Source organism: Strix uralensis, chromosome 28, assembly GCF_047716275.1.
Source record: "Strix uralensis isolate ZFMK-TIS-50842 chromosome 28, bStrUra1, whole genome shotgun sequence".
NCBI classification, from domain to species: domain Eukaryota; kingdom Metazoa; phylum Chordata; class Aves; order Strigiformes; family Strigidae; genus Strix; species Strix uralensis.
The window spans coordinates 773,108-797,950 of record NC_133999.1 but is presented as its reverse complement, the minus strand read 5'-3'; the positions used below and the strand labels follow the sequence as shown (position 1 = coordinate 797,950).

The window sequence follows — 24,843 nt, the reverse complement described above, 5'->3', positions numbered from 1 at the left end:
TCTCTACAGCAAACGCTCACAGGCTTTTTTTTCTACCTCATCCTGTTCCTTTTGTCCCGCACAGCCCGCAGTGGGTGGCTGCAGAAGCTGCAGGCTCATTTCAGATCAGCAGCCGCACTTCTTTTCTTCTGGAGCTGGAGTGATTGAAAACCCCTAATTCTGCGCTGCCTCCCTGCTCGCAGATCCCTGAGAGGTTCCTCATTCAAAATATTGTCACTCAATATTTATGTAGCGTTTACACGAGCGGTGCCTATTCTGGTCTCCAGTCACGCGCCTGCTGCTGTCTCTGCGCAGCGAAGGGGGATGCTCCGCAGAGGACTGGCGGTGGCTTTCCCCGTCCTCTGCTCTGCTCTTGCCAGAGCAACAGGAGGGACCTTGTTTCCTGCTGCGGGAGCTTGGTGCTCCCCCCTTGCTCCTCATCAGGCTCAGCAAGGGCAGCTTCGCTGGCACAGGAGAACGAAGGAAAAAATATATATATCTCCCTGTTCTCCCTTCCAAACACCCTTTACTGTCTGTGCCCTTTGATCCCAGATTAGGAGAGCGTGCTTAAAATGTAGTGATGCTAAACCTGAACTTGACTTAAAGCGGCTCCCACCCCCCCAGGACTCAGCACGCTCCCCACAACAGCGGCGTTTGCTGCTCCCCAGCCTCCTGCTACGGCAGCAATTCGTGGAGCCAGGCAGGTGAGGATGGGCTTTTTCCTCTGGAATTTTTTGTTTCCCATTTCTTTATTTTGCCTTTTCATCTCTCTCCTTTCAGTCTTGGCTTTTTGCCTCCAGGCCATTTTCCTGCTGAGACACGGAGGAGGGAAGGTGGAGCGCAAAACCAGAGCACAAAAAATCACCTCCCAAAGCTGGAAGCGGGGAGAGCCCCGGGAAGTGGCTGCGCTGAAGGTCGGCGCATCTGGAACAGCAGGGGAGAGCCAAGGAAGGGGATAGCAAATGCAGAAGGAAAACAAGATAAACAATCTCCTTGTGCCGTGATCTGCAGAAAAGCCATGGGGGTGACTTGGGATCAAGCACGGACAGCGGAGGATGCCAGCTGGAGCCCATGGAGCTCAGCTCCTAAATCACCTACTCCCACACCAAAACTTGCCCCTTTCCCCAGCCCGAGGACCTGGGACGAGAGCACCAGGCTCCCGCAGCCCTGCACAGCGAAGGTGGGAAACGCTCAGTGTGAGGTGTTGGTACTCGGGGCTCGTTCTGAGCCATTCCACGGGCCCTCGCTCCTCACGCTCCTCCCTGCACACCTCTGCCGCGCCACCCAGTGCCACCCAGCGCCACCCAGCGCCACCCAGCGCCGTGCCCCATCCACCCCCCGGGCACTGTCGCTGCCGCGTCCCGTCACTGGCACCGGGCTGGCGAAGCCAACGCCTACGGCAGCCGTGAAATGCCGAAACCTGGAGCGTGAGCAGTGCCACTGTTATTTACTGACATTTTAATTATTCTGCTGGGGTCAGCTGTGATCAACGGACTCCTGGGCTGGGTCAAGCTTTTGCCATTTTACAAGTCAAAAACACCCAGCAAAAATGTGATATTTAGGCTAGCTTGGAGCTGTCACAACAGGCGCAAAATCCTGTCTTATTCTCCTGTTAAATGATCCTTGTTCTAAGGGGAAAAAAAAAGGATTAATGAATGCATCCATATGAGCTATTAAGAGAAGAAATAAAGGCAGAGATAAAGAAAAATAGAGGCAGAGAATGGTAGATCCTAAACATGTGTTTTCTGCAATTTCATCTTTTATACAATAGATGCAGTTTCTTTCTCTCCTCAGACTGGGAAGATCGGTTTGACAACCATCTCATCAACAGCACTGTGTAGTAACATCTCCTTGCTATTAATATGCAAATTGAAATGCACACACTGATTAAAAACATATTAGACAAAGGCTATTGTCAAGGACCCACGAGCAGCCACAAGGCTCGATTAGCGAGCAGCGGCCCGGGGAGCGGATGCTGCTTGAACTGCTCCCTTCCAGGCCTGCCCGGCAAACCCAGCCCTGGCACGGGGCAAGCGAGCGGCTACCGGCAGCAAAGTCCCCAGGAAGGTACCTGCAAAGAGTCCTCCTGCCCCGGCCTCTTCGAGACTGATGAAAATTCACCCAGCTCTGGACTTAAGGACCTGCTGCAGCCACCAGCCCCGCTGGGGATGATGCCACCCCGGGGGCAGCGGGGGCCCCGCAGCTCCCTCCTGCCCTCCCTGGCTCCCGGCAGTCGGCCCGAGGAAGGGCTGGGGGGACAGACGGAGCTTAAACGCAGCTCCAGGACTGGGGATGGTGGCGGGGGGGTCGGTCCAGGTGAGGCTGGCTGGAGCGATTCAGGACCCCGGTGCATCTGGGGCTCTCACAAGCGAGTTGTATCGATGACATTAAGCACGTTCCTTCACCAGACAGTGTGTGAGAACAGCCCATCAGAGGTGGTACCGCATTAATGAGGTTTACTCCTGAGGCTGGGTGTCTGTGGCCAGCACGTCAAAGGCGGGTGAAAGTGGACAAGACCATGATGGAGAGACCTCCAGGATAACGGTTCAGCCTTGGCTGCTCAGGTCCTGCCCCGTGCCCTCAGCGAAACCCCAGGCTGCAGCCCCTCTGCTGAAGGAACCAAGTGAGGTCCTGGCAAGAGGACGAGGCAGCTGCGCTCAGAGATGATTTTCAGTGGTACCGGCAGGATTATGAGGTGCACAAAGGGGCTGGAAAATGAGAATCTGATACAGAGAAGGAATTTCACAGAGTTTGTTTTAGACCTCCTGTGACTTAGGGTACAATAGGTAAGACAGCACCATGGAAGTGCCATACATTGCTCTGGCCTGAAGAGATCTGCAGCCGTCTCCCCACCCAGCCCCTTAAAGCCAGAAGAACACACTTAGCGAAGATAAACAGCACTGGGTCAGCAGGACCGGCTCCAGCATCCCCATCCTGGCTCTGGAAATAGAAATTAGACTAGAAAATTTCTCCTAAAGTCTTGCGCTTGAGCTCAGCACAGTGATTTAAGTGGGGGACACTTTGCAATGTTAATGGGCATTTGCTTTCTCTCAGCTGAGATCCGGAACGCTTAACCAGCGGATGGGGTCCTCCCTGCCTCGCGCATCTGCAGCAGATCTGGAGATTCCCAAGAGCCTCTCGCTGGCTGCAGAGGACTTGCAGCTGCTCACACGCTGGAGGGGTTCAGGGGATCCAGACAAGCGCAGAAAGCTGCCAGCACAGCCAGGAGGAGGAACGCAGACTTCCACACACATAATTTGAAGATTATGGAAGGTGGTTTTAAAGGTCAGGGCTTGCTAATTAAGTTGATGCAGTAGGAACTTAACAAAGAAAGTACCACTTACGTACTAGGAGCATTCTTCTCCCGTGATTAATTTCTTTGTATTAAGTAGGGTGTCTCAGGGTAGAGTCACTTTACACACTGTTGCCATAGAGTTCTATCGCCTTAGCACAAGCAGCCAGTTAAAAAACATGTATTATTTGTGCTGTATTATGTCTGAGCATAAAACACTACGGCAAGTTAACATCTCGCCTCCTGAAACATAACCTAATGCATCGTACCAGAGCCTGAAGGACTGTGTTAGCGTGTGCTACAAAACTCTAATGAAACATGTCTAAAAGATTACAGGTTTGGTGTTAATAATCACATTTCCAGCTGTCTCCCAGTGCCAGCGGTATTCCAGTTAGCACTGCTCCTTAGAAATGTGTGTGTGGCAAGACACAACCAGACTGACAATTATTGCAATTTATTTTCTTTACAGAATATCTTGCACAGAATTTTAAGCTGGGAAAATGTTTGGCCAGAACAGACAAAATTAAGTTCTGTAACTTACAGGTGTTCTGCATGAAAAACACAGTAGGTTTTAGGGTTTTTTAATGAAGAAAATATATGCAAATGTTTTCACCCTTCAATTTAAAGTAACCTTGGGGGATGCAGTCCTTGCACTGCATCCATCTCCCCGGATCTCTAACACATCTGCAGTGTTGAAGCCTGGGGTGGGGTACGAGTCTGGACATCAGAGGAGAGCGTGCAATCTGAAGGCATTTCTGCAGGGATCACTGACTTACCACTAGGAGATTTGTCCTTTTTGTCTTGCTTTGAAGGCCTAATGAACTTAGGAAAAGCAAGAGCTTAGAAGGACTTAGGGACCAAATCCTGATTGACTGGACCAGGACAATATTTGCAACACATGCAAATATTGCGCCACTCTAGTTACTCCAGTTTGAAACAGGACAGAGCAGGGGGAGGTGACGGGGCACCTCATTGTCCCCTCACACGCCTCTTGCTCACCAGGGCTGGGACGTGGCCTTCCTGCTCTTGCACACGTACATCTCTGCACCACCCCTGCAGCGTTATGGGACAAACTGTCTACCTGAAAGCTGCCAGAGTGCCATAAAAATCTAGATTTTTCTAAATGAGAGACAGGTCCTCTGTCTTCGGCCGTTCTGTTAGACCAAGCAAGCCACCAACGCCGGGCCAAGCCGGGCAGCCCGTGGAGAGGGGCACAGCCTGCTCCGGGCGGGGTATCGGAGCCTGAGCTCAGCCCAGCTCACTGCAGCAGCATCAGAGCTGTCTACACACCTGCCTAGGGAAAGAAATTGTGTTTGTGCTGTAATTAATTTGCTGCAATTATCTTGTAGTGATCACTTGAGCACACAAAATGGAAGATTTTTTTTTCTCCCCTGACAAAACCGCCTCTGCAGCACCCTGGGTGCAGCTTGGAGGAAGGTGCATAGGCTGCAGGAAGGAAGGATTTGGAGGGAAAGAGGCTCAGAAAAGCCAGGCTGCACACACATGAATGATGTGCCCTATTCCTGTAAATCATTCTCTCTGTAAAGAGGCAGTTTAGCTTCAGAAACGCTGGTGTCTTATGTTATTACCCAAAACACAATAAATGAAACAGCCCCACAGCTATGAAACCTAAGGAGATGCTTACTCATCTGTGAACAACCCATTCTCCTCCACACATGAAAGGCATTGATGCAAGAGCACAAATTAATCAGAGAGAGCTTCTTCAGTCTCCTTTACTGTTCCCAGAGAGTAAACAATTGGGTTCTGCAGCGCATCTGACCCTTCCCTTCACAAGACAAGGCACAGACACACCCCGCAGCCCCGCCGGGGCTGAGGCTCCGAGGAGCCGAGCTCCAGGCAGTCTCTGGGATGCAGAAGAGCAAAGGTCTCTCTTCTGACTCAGATCCCCTTGGCAAGGCAGAGGAACTGAGACGCCGCTGGTGCACTGCAAGGTACAGACCTGGAGCACAGGGCAGGGGATAACTCCACTTTGCAGGCACCTCCCCTCTGCCATGAGCTTTCAAACAGCAGAAAGCTGCAGGCGCAGGAGCCTCTGCGATGGCAGATCCGTGAGAACAATGCAAGTTGTAGGCATGTGCAGAGAGGGGCACACAAGTTACCCCACGTGTATAGAAAATATTTTTTAAACACGTAACATGAAATCAGCAAGAGTTAGTGAAGAAGAGGTGAGAGCACTGAAGAGATAAGGTTTTGTGTCTGTAACGTCCCCTGGGCCACAAACTGCCACCACTCACCACACCCGAGAGCATTAAACACTAACTTGGAAAAGGACTGGTGCTCCTCTCTCTCTTTCCCTACGCCACTTAAGCTAAACTAAGCACAAGGGTCAGGGCAATCCCAAACCCAAATCCAGGCTGGGCGAGGAGTGGCTGGAGAGCAGCCCCAAGGAGAAGGACTTGGGGGGAAAACTGCCTGTGAGCCAGCAACGTCCGCTGGCAGCCCAGAAAGCCACCCCTGTGCTGGGCTGCACCCAGAGCAGTGTGGGCAGCAGAGCGAGGGGGGGATTCTCCCCCTCTGCTCCGCTCTGGGAGACCCCCCTGCAGTGCTGGGTCCAGCTCTGGGGGCACCAACAGCAGAAGGACACGGACCTGCTCGAGCGGGGCCAGAGGAGGCCACGAAGATGCTCGGGGGGCTGGAGCACCCCCCTGTGAGGACAGGCTGAGAGAGTTGGGGGGTTCAGCTGGAGAAGAGAAGGCTCTGGGGAGACCTTAGAGCGGCCTCCCAGGACTGAAAGGGGCTACAGGAAAGGGGGGAGGGACTCTTGATCACGGGGGAGGGATAGGATGAGGGGTAATGGTTTCAAACGGAAAGAGGGGAGATTTGGATTAAGATCTAAGGGAGAAATTGTTCCCTGTGAGGGTGGGGAGGCCCTGGCACAGGTTGCCCAGAGAAGCTGTGGCTGCCCCCTCCCTGGAAGGGTTCAAGGCCAGGTTGGACGGGGCTTTGGGCAACCTGGGCTAGTGGAAGGTGTCTCTGCCCGGGGCAGGGGGGGTGGGAACTAGATATCTCTAAGGTCCCTTCCAACCCAAAGCAGTCTGTGATTCATTCTATGATACGATTCTATGCAAATGCAACAGAAAAGATTTTCAAGGCAGATAAGGACAGTTCGGCAAACTTTAAAATTCAATGTGAGCTTTGTGTCTATGTTTCCTACCTGTCACATCTCAAACATATGAGTTAGGGACTTTGTCCCACATTGTCTGTAACCTCTGTCACCACACACGATGGTATCTGTATTCATCTCACCAAATATGAAGATGACCAACATGATTGCTCTGTTCTGTCAAGTCAATTAGTCCAGCTATTATAAAGATGTAGCGTGTTGCTTTGATTAAATGCCAAATGAAGATAAAGCACTGAATGTTGCCTATTCAGTATATTTGCAAACAGATTTCATATGTTGTGGCAAAAAAACCCCAAACCCAAATCACAGGAGTCTCATTTCTTCTCAGACTAGAGGGGTCTAGTCCTCACTGCTGGCAGTCAACATAACACGGGCTTCCATGGAGCAACATCTAATATTGATCTTCCTCCTTATTTAGGAGGATTATTACTCTTCTCTTGTGAAGATTTGGAAAGAGTCTTTTAAAAATAAATCTGTTCAGTTTGGGCTTTTAATTGCCTCTGCAAGGTAAAGGAATCATTTCCACCACAAAACCGGGTTTGTTTCATTAAAAGGGTGACCGCAGCAGCGAGGTAGTGAGGGATTTCAGAGTCCCAGATGAGACAGTAATTCGGAAGCCAGTTACACAATATTATCGCTGCGAAGGAAAGCCAAAGCAGCTTCCATGGCTGCTCCCTGCGGCGTGTCACGGAGCTGCGGCGGGAACACCCGGAGCTGCCTGCAGCCCGCGCTCCGCTCCAGCCGGCCGCGAAGATGAACTTCTTCCCGGGGCAGGGAGGGGGATGAAAAACAGAACCCTGTCAGCAGCAGATGAAGACTATTTTTCTTCCTCTGGCAGCACAAGGTCCCCTCCATGAGAAGCCTGCTCCTGCTTCATCCCACGGCTCATTTACAAGTAGAATTGCTTGTACTGACCGAGTCCTACAGGTACCAGCACTGGCTTCAGGACAATTACTTCTGAGCATGTGCTGCCTTGTGGCTTAATGACTTTAAATATTGCCTTTCCCCAAAATACGGTTCAGCGCAGGCTTGCCGTGAAGCCGCCTTGATTTCATGTGCACATCTGCCACTCAGGACTGCTCTGCTGAACAAACCTCAGAGCGAGACAGACCAAGGCTACGGAACAGTGCCTACAGCATCCTCTGCTGCACAGCCGGACGGCGCAGGGCTACCCCCTTACAAATACACAGTAACAGCAACAACTCTATGAACATACAAAATTACATTTGCATCACAACTGCAGTTTTCCAAGTGATGTGCCCAAACACCTCTCATCCGGAACACACAGCGCTACTCAACACCAAAATGCAGAGCAAGACACTTTGCTTTGCTTTGGTTTATTAAGGTGCAGAAAAGCGGATGGAGGACACAGATTAATCATCTATGTACGATCTGTTCACTTGGCAGAAAATTCACAAACCTGCAGGCCACGGTCGTGAGCTGTGGGTGGATTAAAAAGTTTCCCCGATGCAGAGCCAGCAGCAGCAGGTCACCGCTCTTCCTCGAGACACTGGAGAAGTGGATTTGCACTTCGCTGGGATTCCTGGTAAATGAACTGAGGGATCCGTACGCATCACCGCTCCATTCCAAAGACACCAGCGAGCCTCTAGCCGAGCGTGCACAAAAAGGAAATGTCAAAGCCTGTTATTTCAGCGGTGCCGAAGCAGGCAAATGGCCACAGTCTCTGAAGAATTGTGCTACTAGACATATATAAAACAACCAGACTGCTCTTTAAAAAGGTGGTGCTTAATCTCTGGCAGCATTCACAAGACAGGCTCTCTGCATGCAAAGTGCCCTCACCCAGTTTGTGTGACAGGGCACAGCCAGGTTTGTTTTGCATTGCTCGTGGTACCGACGGGAAACCGGATTGTTTATTGTAGCTCTTTGCATTGCAGGGGGTTCGGTAAGAAACCTGGTCTCTTTGTGCTGACTGCAGTAGAAAAACTAAAATCCTTGTGAGCTCCCTCTTGCCAGGGGATGGAGTTACTTTTGGTTCTGCTCCCCTACAGCCAGTGAGGAAGAAGCCCCTTCCCTGTAGACGAGCACCAAACTGGTGGGGACTGGGACCAGCTGGGGGCTGAACAGCGCTCCTCTTGGACGGTTAAGGCTGGTTTTTGGTCAGTTTTTGATCTCTTCAAATCCTTTTGAGTTTTGTCCTCCCTGTGAGCAAGGACCCCCCAAGCCGCAGTCCCTTCCCCGGGAGCGGTGGGAGCCCGGCCGGAGGGGCGACCTCACCACTGCGGCCGCGCCGGTAACACCCGGAGGCTGGTGAGGGCTCGGTGTCCTGAAACCAGCCTCCACGCGCTGCCTCTCCGCCGTCCCCACCGCCGGTCCCCGCCGACTCTCCGCCGTCTCCGTACGGGTGCGCTGGGGCCGCGCTGGGGCCGCGCTGGGGCCGCGCTGGCAGCCGGTGGCACCCGCGTGGGGCAGCTCGGCCGGTGCCACCGTCCCTCCTGCGGCTCTGCCGGGGGCTGCCCGCTCCAGGGCAGAGCAGCGTCCGGCCTTGGGTTTGCATCAAAGTTGATAAAGCGACCGGTTTCCGTCCAGCCTGTAGGAATCCTACCGGCAGGAAAATGATTTTACGCTTTCATTTTAGTTTTCTTTGCTCAGTGAACCATTTGTTTCTCTGAAGACAAAGAGGAAAGGAAAAAATTCATCCGTTACACAATCCCCGTGATTCATTTTTTGCTGCTCTTTATGTGTTGACACAAACCATGCTGGAGAAGGTGAAGAAAGTATGTTTATTTCTGATTGAAGACGGATTACATCACTATCATGGATAAAGTAATAGAATAATTTTATACTCTTGGGAGGAATCTAAGAATAAATATGAAAAAGTAAAATATTTTGTTTCCACTGTCTCTGAAGATGAGTGATGATTAAGTGCTGTATTTACAGGATAGTTATCATACTCTAGACTCTGTGCTGAATAAATATTATCTTGAAAGGGTAAAAAAATCCATTGAAATATTTTAACTCACCACAAAATTAAAAAAAAAAAAATCCATGTATTTGTCCAAAGCGAAGGTTAGTTACATGTTAATTATCGAATCCACACAGGATCACTGTCCCAGAAGCATCCTCTCCTCGCTGCCAGCTGCCCTCCGCAGGAGAAGCCTCCGTGGTTTTCCCTGTCGCGGCCGACGATCTGCTACTGGTTCTTCAGGCTGCAAGACAGAGACGAGGCCGAGGTCACTCTCCGCCCCGGCACCCCGGGTTCAGAGCCGGTTCCTGTGCCCGTCCCGACCTCTGCCCACGCCTCTGCCCGCACCCTGGCCCAGGCAGCCCCGCAGCACCTCGCCCCTCGCCCCCTTCCCCCCCACCCCTCGCAGCGGCCGAAGCTCCGGCGGGACCCAGCACCGACGGCAGATCCCAGGCGAAGCGGTACTGGGGCAAACCTGCAAATTTCTCATCGTGACCAAAGAAATTTTTCATGTGAGCAATGAGGAGACTTCAATTCTAAAAAAACATATAAATAAACTCTTTCTACCTAAAACATTTGCAATTTTAAGGACAGTTTTGTGTTTTATGAAAGAAAACTGCTGTAACAATTTGAGAAAAGTGTACTTTCTTTAGGTCCTCAATTTAAATTTAAGAGCCTCCCAAACCCTGCAAAACTCGCCCGGTTCGTGACCCAACACACTTTTGGCCAATGAGGAATTTCTCACTCAGCAAGCGCTGGCGGTCTCAGGTTTACACTTTGAGAAATCGGTCCAATGTTTACGCTTTATATTAAAATAATTAATCCACACACCCGACACTACAAAACAAAGTTGCACGAGCCGTTCTGGGGCTTTCAAATTATGATCAAAACAGAAGGTATCAGAGATAGCTTTATTTTCACTTACATTAAAAGGGAAGGGAGACAATTTAATCCTATAATGAGAGAAAGTATTACACCCTCTCTCTTCACAGGCAGTGTAATTATTCAGCTGCTCTCTGGAACTGAAATAATGACAAATTAAAATGCCTTTCAATTCCATCTACCTTTTATAACTATTCATCTTCTGGAGTTATTATCACTCTAAAGGCTTCTTTATATTTTAGGCATCAGCCACTATACCTTACAGAAAGCACATGGAAAGTGCTGCTGCTACCAATAAAAGCTGCAGTCATCAAGGTAAGAAAAAAATCATTTGGCTTGGTTGTAAAATACACAGTACAACTCAAATATTTATTATAATTTCCTAAAATTTATTGGAAATCTTATACCAAAGAGTGAATTCACTCTGGGTGAGGATGTGCAGGAGGGAGCTCGACCTCCAGCACCAGGAAAAGTCCAGGGGAAACAGCACAACCATTCCGTATAAAATCTGACACAAAGTCAGGCCAGGAACACCAAAGCCCTCTTCTAGTCCTGTCTCCTGCTCCTGGGCACGGCATTAAACCTCCAACCCCCCCCGAGCGGGGACAGCCACAAAGGGCCCCGAGGGGCACGGGCAGAGCCCCCCCGGCAGAGCCCCGGGACCTGCCCCCCCTTCGCCCCCTCAGACTCGCTGCAGACAGCAGGGTGCAAGTGTTTGTTTACACTTTCTTAAATAGATTGAAAAAAATACGGCAACGCAATCATGGCGAAGGGTGACATGTCTCCAGGCATGATACTTACAATATTTTGATTAGCTCTGATTTCTGAATAGCCAAGCAGCTTATGCTAACCAATACCCTATTCCAATTAGACATCTGTGTTCTCAATCAGAAAAACCCGCAGCAGCACCGAGCCTGCTGTCAGTTGTTCCTCAGCAGGCCGTTAATCGTCCGGGCTTTCACAGGGTGCAACCCAAGGACGAGGTGAAGGGCCGTGCAGAGGGGTCTCCAGAGCACCCCCTCCAAACTAGAAACGACCATTCTCCGCCCCTGGGAATGCTGCACTCCTTTGGTAGGCTGAATTGATTTTACCCCAACAACAGCTGCAGGACTGGGTCCCCTCTCTGCAGAAATCCTGAAATTAATCAGAAAGCATGAGCTTGAAAGGGAAACCTAGATGTGTATTAGCATCTATGAATGTGTAAATGAGTGGTTATAAAACCCCAGAATACATTTGTGAGCTCTAGATGTGGCAGAGAGGTCTGGCTGATCAAAGAGACAAAATAAAGGCAAGAAGATAAAGTTCTTCTTCATGGAAGTGGGAATCATTATCCCCATATAGTCAGACTCTTAATTACTAGGGCTGGATCCCAGCCTCCGATCGCTGACAGCCAGGAGGGCGGAGGACAGCTCGCAGCCCTCGCCATCCCGCATCTTATTACAGCGTTTGATCTATCTGCAACCAGCCCAGAGGTGGCACTGGCATCACAGGGGGGTCTGGGCTCTGGTACCCTGCCAACAGCATCGTTGGTCCTTTCATCCCTGAGCCCCTGAGGAGCTACTTCAGCCCTGGCACGGGCCCTTGGGAGCATCTCCCCAGCGCAGCGACGGACACAGCGCCCTGAGCCCCGCTGCCCGGGGGGAAGCGCTTCTGCAAAGCCCTGAGTTAATATTCCACACGAGCATTTCTTTGACCCCAGAGTTTAGATATCCTCCGGCTTCTTTCACAGCTACCCAAGACTTTAATTCTCTGTTGTTTGTTGCAAATCACTTTGAGCAACAATTTTTCATCTTTATGGTTTACATAAACCAGAAAAGAAGGAAGTTTTGTTTCTTGCAGCCTATGGCAAGCCTAAGGGGAAGGCTGGCATGGGAGCCTCCCCCAGTGTTTCCGCGAGAACCTGCCCTCCTTCCCACAGCTCCTCACCAGCCCGTGTTTCGTCCCTTCCGAAACAGAGCTGCTGGTGCCGACCGCGGCCCAGCCGCAGCGGGCGCTGCCTCGCACCTTGCTCCTCATTCTGCTGCTCCTCTGCTTGTCGTGGGGAGGAGGGAGGGAGAAGGGGAGATTAAAAAAACCCACATCTATTTCTGGAAAGCAAGTCAAACAATGACTCAATCATCTCTACACAGTTCATAAATCCCTAATTAAAGGTTTAGCGCTCCTCCCCGCTGCAGATGTTCCAGGGTCCAGCCGCATTTCAAAACCTGCCTCTGTGCCGCGGAGCAGAGCCCGGCGCTGAGCTCGGCCCCCCCCGCACGAGCAGCCCCCGCCCAGCTCCGGGCGAGCGCACGGTCCCGACGCAGCTCCAGTGAACGCTGCCTGACCCCGGACCTAAACCGGCCGGATGCCAGATCTGTGATGCCTTACATGAAATATTCTCCTGTATCCAACTCTCGCCCCAACTCCTGACTTTATGGTAAGATAAATAAGGATGCATTTTTCCTGTATTTTCAAATATACAGCTTAAAATACCTGCACCCTGGAGAAAAAATGGGAGTTAGTAGACATTATCTTGCTTTGCATATTCATTGGCCAGAGGGATAAGGACTAGCTCAATATTAGCTACCTCCTCCTGCATCTTTCTTTCAACACCAAAATGCCAGCCAAGACACTTTCCGCTTTCCCCCCAACCCCCCATTTTCCCCATCTTTTGGTCAAACAAATTCAGTCAGAAGCATTCAGGCGAGCCCCTGAAATTCCTGTAGACAAACAGCTAAGCTCTCCCCACCAGAGACCCCCAAAAGAAGAACAGGGCAGCTGCAGGGCACGCAGCCACGAGCCCCTGCCTCGCCGAGGGAGCCCCAGCACCGGCGGTGCCCACGCCGACACGTGACGGGGTCCCGGTAACGTGGCCTGCTCAGCAGGAGTTCAAGGGCTGCTCTACGCTGGGTTATTTAAAGCAACTCTAGCAGTGTCTCGGCTGCGTGTTGCTCTCTGGAGAGCTCTCAAGAACTGTAATAAATAGCCACAACTTGACTCATTCCTCATAAAAGTTCCTTGCTCCTAAAGCAGCTTTTCAGGAGACTCATCTGTCCGGTATGTTTTGGGTGCCCCCAGCTCCCAGCCTGCAGTCAGTCACCTTCCCTGCTAACCTGTTCCAGAGCAACATCCCTTTCCTTTACAAACTGCTCCCCCTTCTTCTTTTTTTTTTTTTTTTTTTTTTAATTATATGAAGTATGACAGCCACATCAAATGTTTTGTTGCCTTGGCAACTGCAATCCACTGGCTTCAGACTGAATTCTAAGGAAGAGGACGGTCTTGACACTAACGAACAATAATGAATACAGCAAAAACCAGTGGGCAAAACAGTCTCCAAGGCAGGCGGGAGGGCTGCGGGGGGACAATTCCCTCACCTGGCAGCCCAGCGCAGAGCACATTTACATTTGCTTCACCCGGCACTTGGGAGCCGAGGTGCTGCCTGAGCCAGCCTTGCTCTGGGACAAAGCGGCAGTGAAACTCGGCACAAGTACCAGGTCTGGATTTCAAAATTAACTTCCTTTGTATAGAAGAGGGAATCACTTGTAGAAAGCTACAAAACCGTCAACGCAGCCCTGTCAAAAGGTGCTGTTTCTGCTGCCCTGCACATCCCCCTGCGCTGGAAACAGGGCTGAGCTGAGGCCACACGTACCTTCAGCCACTCGTCACGACACAGCGTAGAACAACTTTTCACAACGTGTTTGCTTACAGCACTAGGAATGAAGATTTCTTCGTCTCTGTCTGCACTATTTCTGTAGTCAGGAACACGGGCTGTATGAACTACTTTACCTTCCTGAAGTCTTTTGCTACCTGCTATTACCACAAGTGCCCAACCTGTGCAAACACCGTGCACAAGGTCACCTCTGTGTACGTGGCAAAGAGAAGAACTGCGGCCACGAGACCCCCCGACTCAGTCTGGGGCTGCACCTCTGGGTCCAGCCACGTTATGGGTGCATGTGGCTGTTAGAGACCCCCCAGGCTATGGGGGAAGATCTGATTCAGGACAAAAGACACGGGTAACTCATTCCCTCAGTCCCATGTAGAGGACAACGAAGCTGCAAAAGCAGCTTTAAACAAGGACAGTAAAAGCTGGTTACATACTAATTACAGGGTGGGAAGAGCTTTTGTTGTGCACAAACCCAAGCTGCCAATCCATTGTCTCCCATGCTCCTGCACTTTCCTATAGGCCTGGAGAGATCTGTGCTGTGCTTGGATACTTAGCCTCAAAGAAAATTGTGTAAGAATGAACAATGGATGGAGGAAATAGAATAATCAGAGCAATTTCCCATAGAAATTCGTCAGAAGAACGTTTCTAATTGGCATTCCATTACAACATTTGTAACATACTTTCTTTTGAATTTATTACTTTGTTTCCTCTTGCACTGAATGCCCATGAAAATCTCTTGGGACCAGATTTAAGTCATTATGAATAAATGATAAGAAACTAAATTTAGAAAGGCTGACAAGAATATTCATTTGCAGAAGAGGAAGGTCCTTAAAAAATAGTGGGAGTCCTGCAGGCCCCTGCGCCACGCTGGTGTTCCCTACAGAGGCTGGCTCGATCCTCACCGAGATGAAAGAGAAATGGGCCTTCCTCTCAATAATTCATGTGCTTTCAGAGCTCCGGAAAGCCCTGGGAATGGCTGCGACTCCCACCGAGCCTTGACACTGAACTAGGGCAGCGCCGTTTGCCCGGCTGCTCCCCGGTGAGACGGGCCAGGACCCGCCGCCAGCCCAGCCCGGCCCCCCCGCCCCGTGTGCTCGGGACAGCGTCTGGCTGCACCCCCGGACCCTGCGGCTCCACCACCACCCCCGTTCCCCGGCGCTTCTGCGCCGCAGGAGTCGCGCTCGGGAGGTTCTGCCGAGCAGCAGCCACGGAACGGCGTCCCCAGCGTCCCCGTCCTACGGCCTGGCCTCCTGCCCTGCCCGCTCAGCCGGGGAGTTGAGGGTCCTCTCCCCGATGGGCAGCAATAAACAAACGTGAATTATCGCCTCGGCTCCTGCTGATTCTTCGCCCAGATATTCCCTTTAATCCCGAGCTCTGCAGTGAACACACTCCCCGTTAGGCCCCTACGCCAGCTACAGAACAAGGGATGAAGCAGAGAGATCCCCAGTCTTTGCAATCTCTGTCAGCGTAAGTTGGAAGAAAACATTTGGGAAAGCAATGGATGCAGAAGGAATTATCTTACTGCAGAACTGCCTCCATGTGGAGATGACACTGCTAATCGCAGCTGATTGAACAAAAGCAGAAGGTGCGGGTGTGAGGATGAGGCACCCTCCCGACACGGAAAAGAAGTAGTGCATGGTTTCTGCACATCTCTATTTCCCATCCACGAGGCTGCTCTGATTGGAAATGAACTCCTTTATCCTTTGCAATAATACCAGCAGCAGCAACAACAACAATATGAACTGTATCAGAAGGACTGGCAGGGGAAGGATAAATTACAGCTCGGTGCCCGGGCAGCACACCACAGCTGCTCTCATTCCAGGTTTCCAACGGGAAGAGCTGTCAGCTGTTTTCCAGCAGCAGGAATTTGGGTACAAACACCGACCCCGTCACTCCACGTAACCTGGTGGAGCCGGGACACACCGTCACTGTGATGGGCTAAAAGAGAAAGGGAGATGGAGGCAGTAAAGGACTTACGGAAGGTCCTGATTGCTCGTGGCACAGCTTGGAACCACGCCTGACTCGCCTGAGCCCAGCCCTCTTCTCCACAAAGCTCCTGACGGGTGGGTGTGCTGGGCCACCACGGCCACTCAGCACCTGCCTCTCGTCCCACTTCACCCACCCGTTGCAAAGACAGGGAGGGAGAACACCTCCTCATCAGAGAGTGATGCCACCAGTTCCTCCCGCTAACTGAGCTCCTGAACGTGACTGCGCGCTCGGGCCCAGGAAGGGCAGTGTTTGGAAGATATTCAAACGCTTCGTGAACAAACAGGAGAGAGATAACGTCAATAATATCGGGAATCTTTGAAGGTCTAACATCAGGTGGGGAAGGTCTGCGATTATCCTTTGGTAGCTTAAGCAAAGCATCAGTAGTTACTGCTGGTTCTGATCACCCCGCCTCATCTTTCAGGCTGCCCTTAGAGCCACCTGACACACGGCAGTAACTAATGGCACCTTTTATATCCCTCTGCTAATCTGGGCGGTCCTGAGTGCTTCAGCCTGAAACGGTTCCCAAAGCTCACATGTAAGTGTATTAAGAGAGATTAGTTCATTAATCTACTCTCTGGTACCATGTATCTTTATCACTTCATTTTAATAATTTGTACTAATTGACAGAGCAGACTCCCTCCAATTCTCAGAGTTGGGTCATACATAATTGCTCTGAATCACAGCATAAACATTTTCACTTGGAAACACCTAATCCCATTACACTCCCAGGGTCTCTTCTGGGGTTTAACACATGAAAGAAGCTGCAAACTCGGTATCTTTAAGCACAAACACTTGTGGCATCAGGACCAGACATCATTAACATCTCTGCTGCCCATTTTTTCTTCATCTGCCCCAAACCAGCAGGCACTGCTCAGTTTGAGCAGAGGACGGGCAGGTATTTGGGTTCCCCAGCATCCTCTAACGTGTTTCAGTGGGGAGGGACAGCAAACCTGTCACCGGGCTGAGGACACGGGGAAGAGACGAGGTGCTGCAGACACACGCGGTGCTGTCGGGAGCAGGAGGAAGGAGCGCTCCTGCCCCAAACCCTACGAGGGACAAGCTGAGGACAAGGGGTGTCCCTGAGGACGTGCGGATCGACAGCCGTGGGGGGGTGCTGAGAAGGGGCTACAGGAGGGTCTGCAGGAGAGGAGGAAGGTGCTCAGGAAAGCTGGACACCCCCTGAACACACTCCCCCTCCCCAGGCAGGACCCCCTGTCCCCGGGACGGCCGCAGGCTCCTGGCCCCCGCCAGGCCCACAGGAGCCGGGACAAACCTCCAGCAGCGAAATGCAGCAGGTGTCTGGGAAGCGCAAGGAGCCGCAGCGGGTGTCCCCGGGGCACGCGGCGACGGGCGGCAGAGCAACAGCGAACAGCACTGCCCGCTGTGGGGGCTCCAGGGAGCCCCTCGGGTCAGCCCTGCGCTGCCCAAGCTGGAGGTGCCGGCGGGGTCCGTGTCCGCAGACACCCAGAGCTCCGCGGTGGGCGGGTTACGGCAGCGTGAAGCGTTAGTGCACGTATGTTCATCGAGGCAGGCACGGACAGACAGGGGGCCGCCGGGAGAGCGCGAAGGTACCCACTTGGTCTGATGTTTGGAGCCTTTCAGGTGCGCGTGGTACTGCTCTATCGAGTTCAGGGTGACGTTGCAGATGTTGCACGTGTAGCTGCGCTTCAGGCCTGCAAAGAAAACCCAGAGTCATGAACCGCACTGCCCTCGGCCGCGGCTGCGCGCTCCGGTGGGGGCTGCGGCAGGGGGAAAACGCCTTCGTGCCCGGGCTACAGACTATTCAGAATCAAAATGGCAACTGGAAAGTACAAATGAGTGAAAATGGCTGAAGAACTGGGCGGGGGGGGGGCAAAGCCAGCATTAACCCTTGCCCCAAAAGACTTTTAATTAATTAGATGGTACTCAGAGCTCAGATTTAATTTCCAGTTTCCCAGACATTTCTCTTTACAGTAACCCATCTATTGACTTTTCCAGGGCAGGGTATCCAAGCATTAGTGAAGCCTAAAGCAATATTTTTAAGAGGCACAGACCGGGCAGAATGAAGCAGCGTTCAAAGGCGGATCCCCCCCCGGAGACCCCGGTCCCCGCGGTTCGTCAGCGCCATTATCCCTCCCCCACGCCCTCCTCACAGAGCATCGCTGCACTCGGGCTAATGAGCGCACGAGGCCCCATTTATTCCTCTGGGTTTTTGGGAGCGATCACAATTCGGGGCAATTCCTCGTTAGTGTATTTAGAAGCCAGATCACTTAGGAACCTTTTTTCCCCCCCAGAGGGATCCACTGTGATTTAGCCGCCGTGTTTGCCGAGCACAGCTGCCGATCTCCGACTGCCGGCGGCTCGGCCTCCTCCCCCTGAAGGTCAAGGCTGGAAGCCTGGCGCTGGTACCCGGTGGCCATCCCAAAGCTGGCAGCCAGGAGCTCCTTTGCCTGACGGATTTAGTCTTGGCTGCAATACCTGTCTGCAGCCCTGACCGCAAAGCAGCCCTTGCTCTGCTAATTTTAGCCGTCACAGATACAATAACAAACAACTATTTATAAAGCTGTTGCTCTTGCTGCCGGCCAGCTGAGTACCACAGAGCTGGAAATAACATCTCAGTGGGTTCAGGGCAGAAACCTTATGAACTTTTGTTGTTGTTTTTGTTTTGGGGGGGGTTGGGGAGTTTTGTTTTGTTTGGGTTTTTTTAACCTTCTAACAAATCTCTTGGGGTTTTTTAACCTTCTAACAAACCTCTTAGCTGCCTCTGCCACTTTCCATTTCATCGTTTATTCGACTGCCACAGTTACAAGTGATTCTCTAAGTGAACGCACTGCACTTTATTTTATTGCAGTGTAAGCTGCAGAGAACATGATCTAAGCGCAGCTGGCGGAGCCAGTGAAGGCAGGAGCAGGCAGGGAGGTGACTGCTGGGCTGCAGAGGAGCGCACGGGTCACGGCCAGGCCAGGGCCATCTCCGGCTGGTGAGAAGGAGACAAACAGTGTCAGCAGCACCAAACCAAACCACACAAACCCCCCCAGAGCAACAGCGACGGGGACTATGGCCCGTCCCGCTCCCTGGGCCACGGAGGAGCAAAAGCTGCACCCTCAGAAGGGGCCGCTGGACCCGGGAAAAGACCCACGGACCCGGAGGAGCAGCACCCACGGCCCCCGCGCAGGGAAGGCGCTTGGTGCAAACAGCATCTCTCTCCTAATGCACTGCTCTGCCTCCGGGCACAGATTGCAGGGAAGAAAAAACCCATGCAATTAAGCAGCTTCATGCACATCTGAGACAGGAGCTGCAAAGTGATTTATAAGCAAAGTCACAGAAACAATCTCTCGGCACATTCACTGGAAAACATCCGAGCTGAAGAACTAAACCCAACAAAATCAGCCCGTGCTTCACTTATTCAGCAAAGATCAAACTTCATGTCTCTGAGACATCCACTGCAGACAACATTTATTCACCTAAAAGGTGTGCATGCACAGCACATGAACAGGGGACTTCGCAGGATTATAATGGCAGAAGAGCCACCTTTGCCTGTACACAACTCAGAAAGGTCTCCAAACCATGTTCAACTAATCGTCATGTAAGGTAAAGAAAGCAAGAGACAGGAGAAGATTTAGGGATACAATAAAAATTGCTCATTTAAAAACTGTAATAGCTCTTACATTGCTACCAAAGGTCAGTTTTTTGCTGAAGACTGACACTCAGAGTGGGACAGTTATTACAGCTTTTCTTCCGATACCCTCCTTTCCACTCCGTGTTATTTCAGACCTTCTAATAAAGTGAATTGTCCTGGGTGGGTCTCAGGGAAGGAGGAAGAAGGTCAGGGCTAAGGAAGAAGTCCAGAGTTACGGATGCAACCTCTGTACAGAGCAGCCTGAGAAAAAAGAGCCGTCTGAGATGCCCAGAGAGATACAAAAAATGCTATTCTCAACACCATTTATTGTACTAAATAGGAAAATTATTTCTTCCTCATTTAACGGCTTGCATCTCAGAATTACAATTTAATGACTTAAGGCTGAGAGTATTTTCAGTTCTCAGCAGGACAAGGAAACCAAGACTTTGCCACCTCTGAAAAGCTGAAAATCTAGAAATAGGAACCCAGCAGACAGGCAGCGATCAGAGTAAGAGGTAAAGGAGAAAAGGCCTTTTCCCAAGACAGTGTGCTGCCCAGTGGCTGCTGAAAATGGCTGATATTATTTTTGATTTGTGTCAGTTTAGACTTCCTGGGAAAATGCACAGTTTGGTCCATTTCTGAGGCATTTATTCTCAGTGCCCTGGTGCACTCCTCCCTCCCTCTGGAGAGGATATCAGCCTGCCTAGCACCTGACAGATCAGGTAATTACTTACACACTAATACTCTGTTTTGCCTTTCTAGTCAGGTTTTCACCCAAAACATTCCTCAATGACTTTTGCAATCACAGGACGCCACAACGCTGCTGGGGAAGTTTCTCCACACCTGCAAAAGCAGATTTAATTCATTTCTTTCTCTTCTTTTTTTTTTAAAGTCTTTCTCCTTCCACAAGGAAGTGACCTGGGCCAAGAGACCAATCACTAGCTGGGTTCAAAATCTATTTTTTTGGGAGAACTGAGAAGCCTCTTTTCGGAACTACGGCAATAACAAAACCAGATACTGCAGAAGGGAACAGAGAGCAGCTGAACGTACGTTAAGCGCCTGTTTCCCTTCTGGCATGCCTGAGAGGGCGAGCAACCTGGTATGCAGGGCAAAACCTGACATGAATTAAGCATATAAATGCAGACCTACGTGTTTCCAGACCCTGATTCTGTGTCTCCCTTACTATGCTGAGTGTCAGAGAGTAGTTTCTTCTCTCCTCCTCTCTTTTGTATTTTAACATCCTAATAATTCCCTCGGCATCACAGACTGCATTAGCATCACTGACACTACACGTACATCGGTGTTACAGTAAACCATTGATGCTGAAGTCATTTCTGTCCTGTCCTGTCCTAGAAAAAAGGGAATTGCAAATTTTAGAGTCTCTGTGGTCGTGTTTCTGCTTTGCACTGATTCACTTCCATGAAGATCTGAACAGACCATTTCAAGCTTAATTGAAGGGCTCTGCTTAAGAATACCCGAGCTGTGGGATTCTCAGCACGGGCTGCTGTGCTCTTCCAGAACAGTTCTAATGTACCATGTAATAGTCTCTTTTGACTTTCTATCGTATTATTTCTTTGCAGAAATTGTTAAAACAATTCATTTAGAACAAGTAATGTATGGCATTCTCAAATTTGATCAGTTTATGCTTACCATAATTAACTGCATAGGCTATATACACACTCCCCATTCCCCACCTGTACCTACGGACTCCCAAAACACCACTTGTCTTTTTTTGAACTTCAGACACTAGCTGTGCGAGCAGTCCCACTTTTCTCAAACACCTCATGCATCTTTCACCTAGGAATTTGGCCCAACATAAAGTTGAACACCTTCTTTAAAAAATATTTTTAAAATAATCATATGAGTACTTGAAAATAGCAAGCAAGTGATAATGCAGAAGTATTTAAGTAGTCACCTATATTTTTGTGTGTCATGACGTGGCATGGAACAAAAATCAAATTGCAAATGCGCTTGCGGATGCTCTCCTTACTGAGTTTACTCTTGATGCAGCACAGCATGGTTTTACAGTCAAAGCCTCTGTCCATAGGTGGCAGCTCCTGTTTCCTTTATTAAGCCAAGCGACATCAGAAACCTGGTGCCACAAGGCAGGAGAAAGGATGGAAAAGGCAGCGCAGGCTGACACGGGCAGTGCATCGGCACCTTGCTGCGGCCCAAGTCCTCGGACCATGCCGCGATCGCTGCGCGGCAAAGGAGTAAGAAACTGGTAATACTTTAAATTAAGGTAATAAGGTTCTAATGCTCAGCCGCTAATTTAACAGCACACATTAACAGCAGCCTTACTGAATCTTAATTACTTGTGTAGGTGGAAACGCCATCAGCGATTACAGTTCCTAACTGGGGACGCTGATTTTTTCCCACCAGCACGTCAAGGCTGCTGATGATGATGAACAAGGGGGAATCCTGTCCCTCCTCCCCGCGCCCAGCGCCGCAGCAGCGGCTCTTCCCACCAGCTGGAAAACGTGGCCGCGGAAGGGGCCGGTTCTGTGAACTCGCCGAATCGCACATGTATGTGGTGGGCGGATGGAAATTTTGCCAAGCCCGTCTCCGCCGGTGTGAAAAAACAAGGGGCTGGACCGGCCGGCGGGGAAGGTGCCAGAAGCCGCCCCAGGCTCCCCACCACCGCGCTGCCCCGGAGCAGCCGCGCTCGGGGCCTCGTTCCTGCGGCAGGACGAGGGCTGCGACGGCTCTCAGCTGGATCCATCATCCCGAGACAGGCTTGTGCAGGAAAAGTGACATGAACTCCACCAAAACGAGACAGGGAGAAAGGAAACTAGCCTCAGATGAACTGCAGGATGAAACCACAGGCAACAACCACCTCCAGAGTACCAAAATTAACAGTATTTGATCTCACTGGAGCTCACCAAAGCTGCCAACTTGGCTGAAACTGTGGTTTCATGAAATGCACCCAACCAAAGCGTGCTGGCGTCGAGTATTAGCGCAGCAGGCAGTCTGCAAGAGGAAGGTGGTCTCAGGCAGAGCAGTCTGTGCTAGGAAATGCCGTGTTCCGTCTGCATTCACATCTACTCCTGCATCCTCACGACACATCAGCACTCCCTCCCCTGCATCATGACATGCGTTCATGTAAAATTGAATGTGCTCCTATACCCATTAAATAAAATATTAACAAGTCATTAATGTCATTCTGCATAAAATGCATTAAAAACACATTCCAGGGGAGTACTTGTTAAATCACTTTTTACTAACCAAAAGTGACAGCACAGAACTAAAAGTATTTATAAGGCATACAAAGAAATTATGAGCTAAGAAGGAAAATGAAACTCAGCTCTTTGCCTGACTTTGCAAGACAGCATCTGCAACTCTGACAATTTACCTGGAAATACAAAGGCTTCAGGTGACACCATCCCTGTGCAGCCCTCCCAGTCCTGCCTTACTGCAGCGGCTGCTGTATTTCATTTTAGGGATTCACAGTGTAATCCCCTTGAGAGGCACCAGTTTCTGCTCCAGGGCCTGGTGATTTTCTTGTTCACCAGGGACCAGGTGCCCCGGAGAGAAGACCCACGTTCCTGCTGTTTACAGGATCCCATCTAATCAGCTCCAGGCACACAAGGCTGGCCCAGAATCTGTCTCCACCACTACATAAAATTCAAGTTTTACTGGCAGGCATCAAAGAGAGCCCAAGGTGCCTTGGTAAGTCATTTGCTGTCATGCAAAACGGCGCTGACGCACAGGTTACAAACACTGACGAGATGAAGGAGGGTCTGTCTGTACGCCGAGCCTTCTGCTCGTGTTGTTCATTCAAAGATGTACATAACGAAAGGGAAAGGGAAAGGGCACACGGAGTCCACGTAACGAAGCCCAGACTTTCCAACACTGCACCAGCCTTCAGAGAGAGAGCATTTTGCTGTGGGGCTTTGGCTCAGCACCAGCAATAAGCAGAGTCCGTTATTAATTAAATTCTCCGTGAATGAGATCTGCCAGTCTCTGCTGCGAGACCTCTGCCCCTGCGGAGCCCACCTGCCTCAGAGGAGGCACAAAGAGAGCTCAGCGACGGGTAATGCCAGACATGAAGAAAAACTGGTGAAATGTGACCTGATGGAGCACAAACGCAATTCTCTCTCTGCCTGGCGCAGGCGGTGGGAAGGCGAGAGCTGCCAGACGGAGCCGCACCGGTGCCTCCAACGGAGCAGCTTCTGCTCCGTGTTGCTGAACAGGCGCAAGCTGTCGGGGGAAGAACCCAGAATTCAGGGTCCGTTGCCATACCCACCGGTTTGTGCCTTTTCACGATCCACTCCAGGATCGGCTGGGGTGCAGCCGCAGCCAGAGAAGGCAGCTCTGCAGGAGGAAAACTCTTCATTTCTTCCTCTTTCAGGGTATGTCCACGTGCTCCCCTAAGGGGTCAGAGCAGAGGGGTCTCCAGGCAGCCCTCGGAGCAGGGGTCCTGGACTGGCTCCGCTGGCAAGACTGGAAAACTGCAGGAAGCTGCTTGGAGAGCCCGGGCTGGTCTCGGTGCGCATCGCCCAACACCCCGCAGCACACCCTCCGCTCGGCCAAAGCACGAGGACAGTGAGACCCCGCGCTCAACACAGACTGCAGAAATGGGGCTGATAGTGAGGTTTCCTTTTTCTCCTCCTCATTTCTGAGAAGAAAATAAGACTTCAAAATTGCAGGATGAGCGCTTGGCGAGAAGAATCAATGCTTTTGTTTCCTATAAATATCAGTTGTCCAAAAATATAACTCTATTCTTATTTCTCTAAATACACATTAATATTTATCAATAAATATTTTATTATAGCCATTATCAAAACATCAAAGGCCACTGAAATGTTGTACTTCAACTGACACTGTTTGTTCCAGGCTCACACAATGCATCAAATGTTTGTCTCCCACAGCAGTCAAAATAGAATTAATATTTAAGTTGTGATGGGAGAAGCCACTGAGGATAGCGTGGAAAGAAAACGAGTTTGCATTCTGGCAAATAGCAGAAGCAGCGCCGAGCAGGGGGAGCAGACGGCTACAATCCCTCCACGCGCTGCCGAACACAGACAAGATTCTGCTGACAACCTGGGACAGACCACCAGGTGACTCTGACCTGCCACTGTTACAACGTCTCCTGCAGTCAGATATGAGTTTATCTGCCAAGGTATGGCTACTTCCTTGGACAGAAGGCGGGTCCCGTTCCGTGTTGGCTACTGCACAGCTCTGCCTTCTGCACCCGTGGGGACCTGCTCTAGCCTCACAGCTAAACGCATTCGGGAGAGCTCACACTCCCTAGTTAAAAAAAACTGCGAGGAAGAGGATTCCCCAGCCATGCTGCTATTCCAGCAGCAGAGACAAGCTCCGCAGGACCCCGCCAGCAGGCTCAGGGACGTGTCCTTGGCTCACCACGTCTGGCTGCAAGCTCGTTGGCGTC

At 50.9% G+C, this 24,843-nt stretch overlaps 1 protein-coding gene across 4 annotated transcripts in view; it reads right to left on the bottom strand.

Moving 5' to 3' along the window:
• The window catches only part of ZMAT4 (zinc finger matrin-type 4), a 93,935-nt gene that overhangs the window by 4,333 nt on the left and 64,759 nt on the right, over positions 1 to 24,843 (bottom strand). For all 4 annotated transcript variants that reach the window (XM_074852435.1, XM_074852434.1, XM_074852433.1 and 1 more), the window contains 2 exons: positions 17,430 to 17,526; positions 6,447 to 9,583 (listed from right to left, as the gene is read on the bottom strand). In XM_074852435.1, the coding sequence (XP_074708536.1) occupies positions 9,568 to 9,583; positions 17,430 to 17,526 (113 nt within the window). In that variant the 3' untranslated portion in view covers positions 6,447 to 9,567. The remainder of the gene's footprint in view (positions 1 to 6,446; positions 9,584 to 17,429; positions 17,527 to 24,843) is intronic.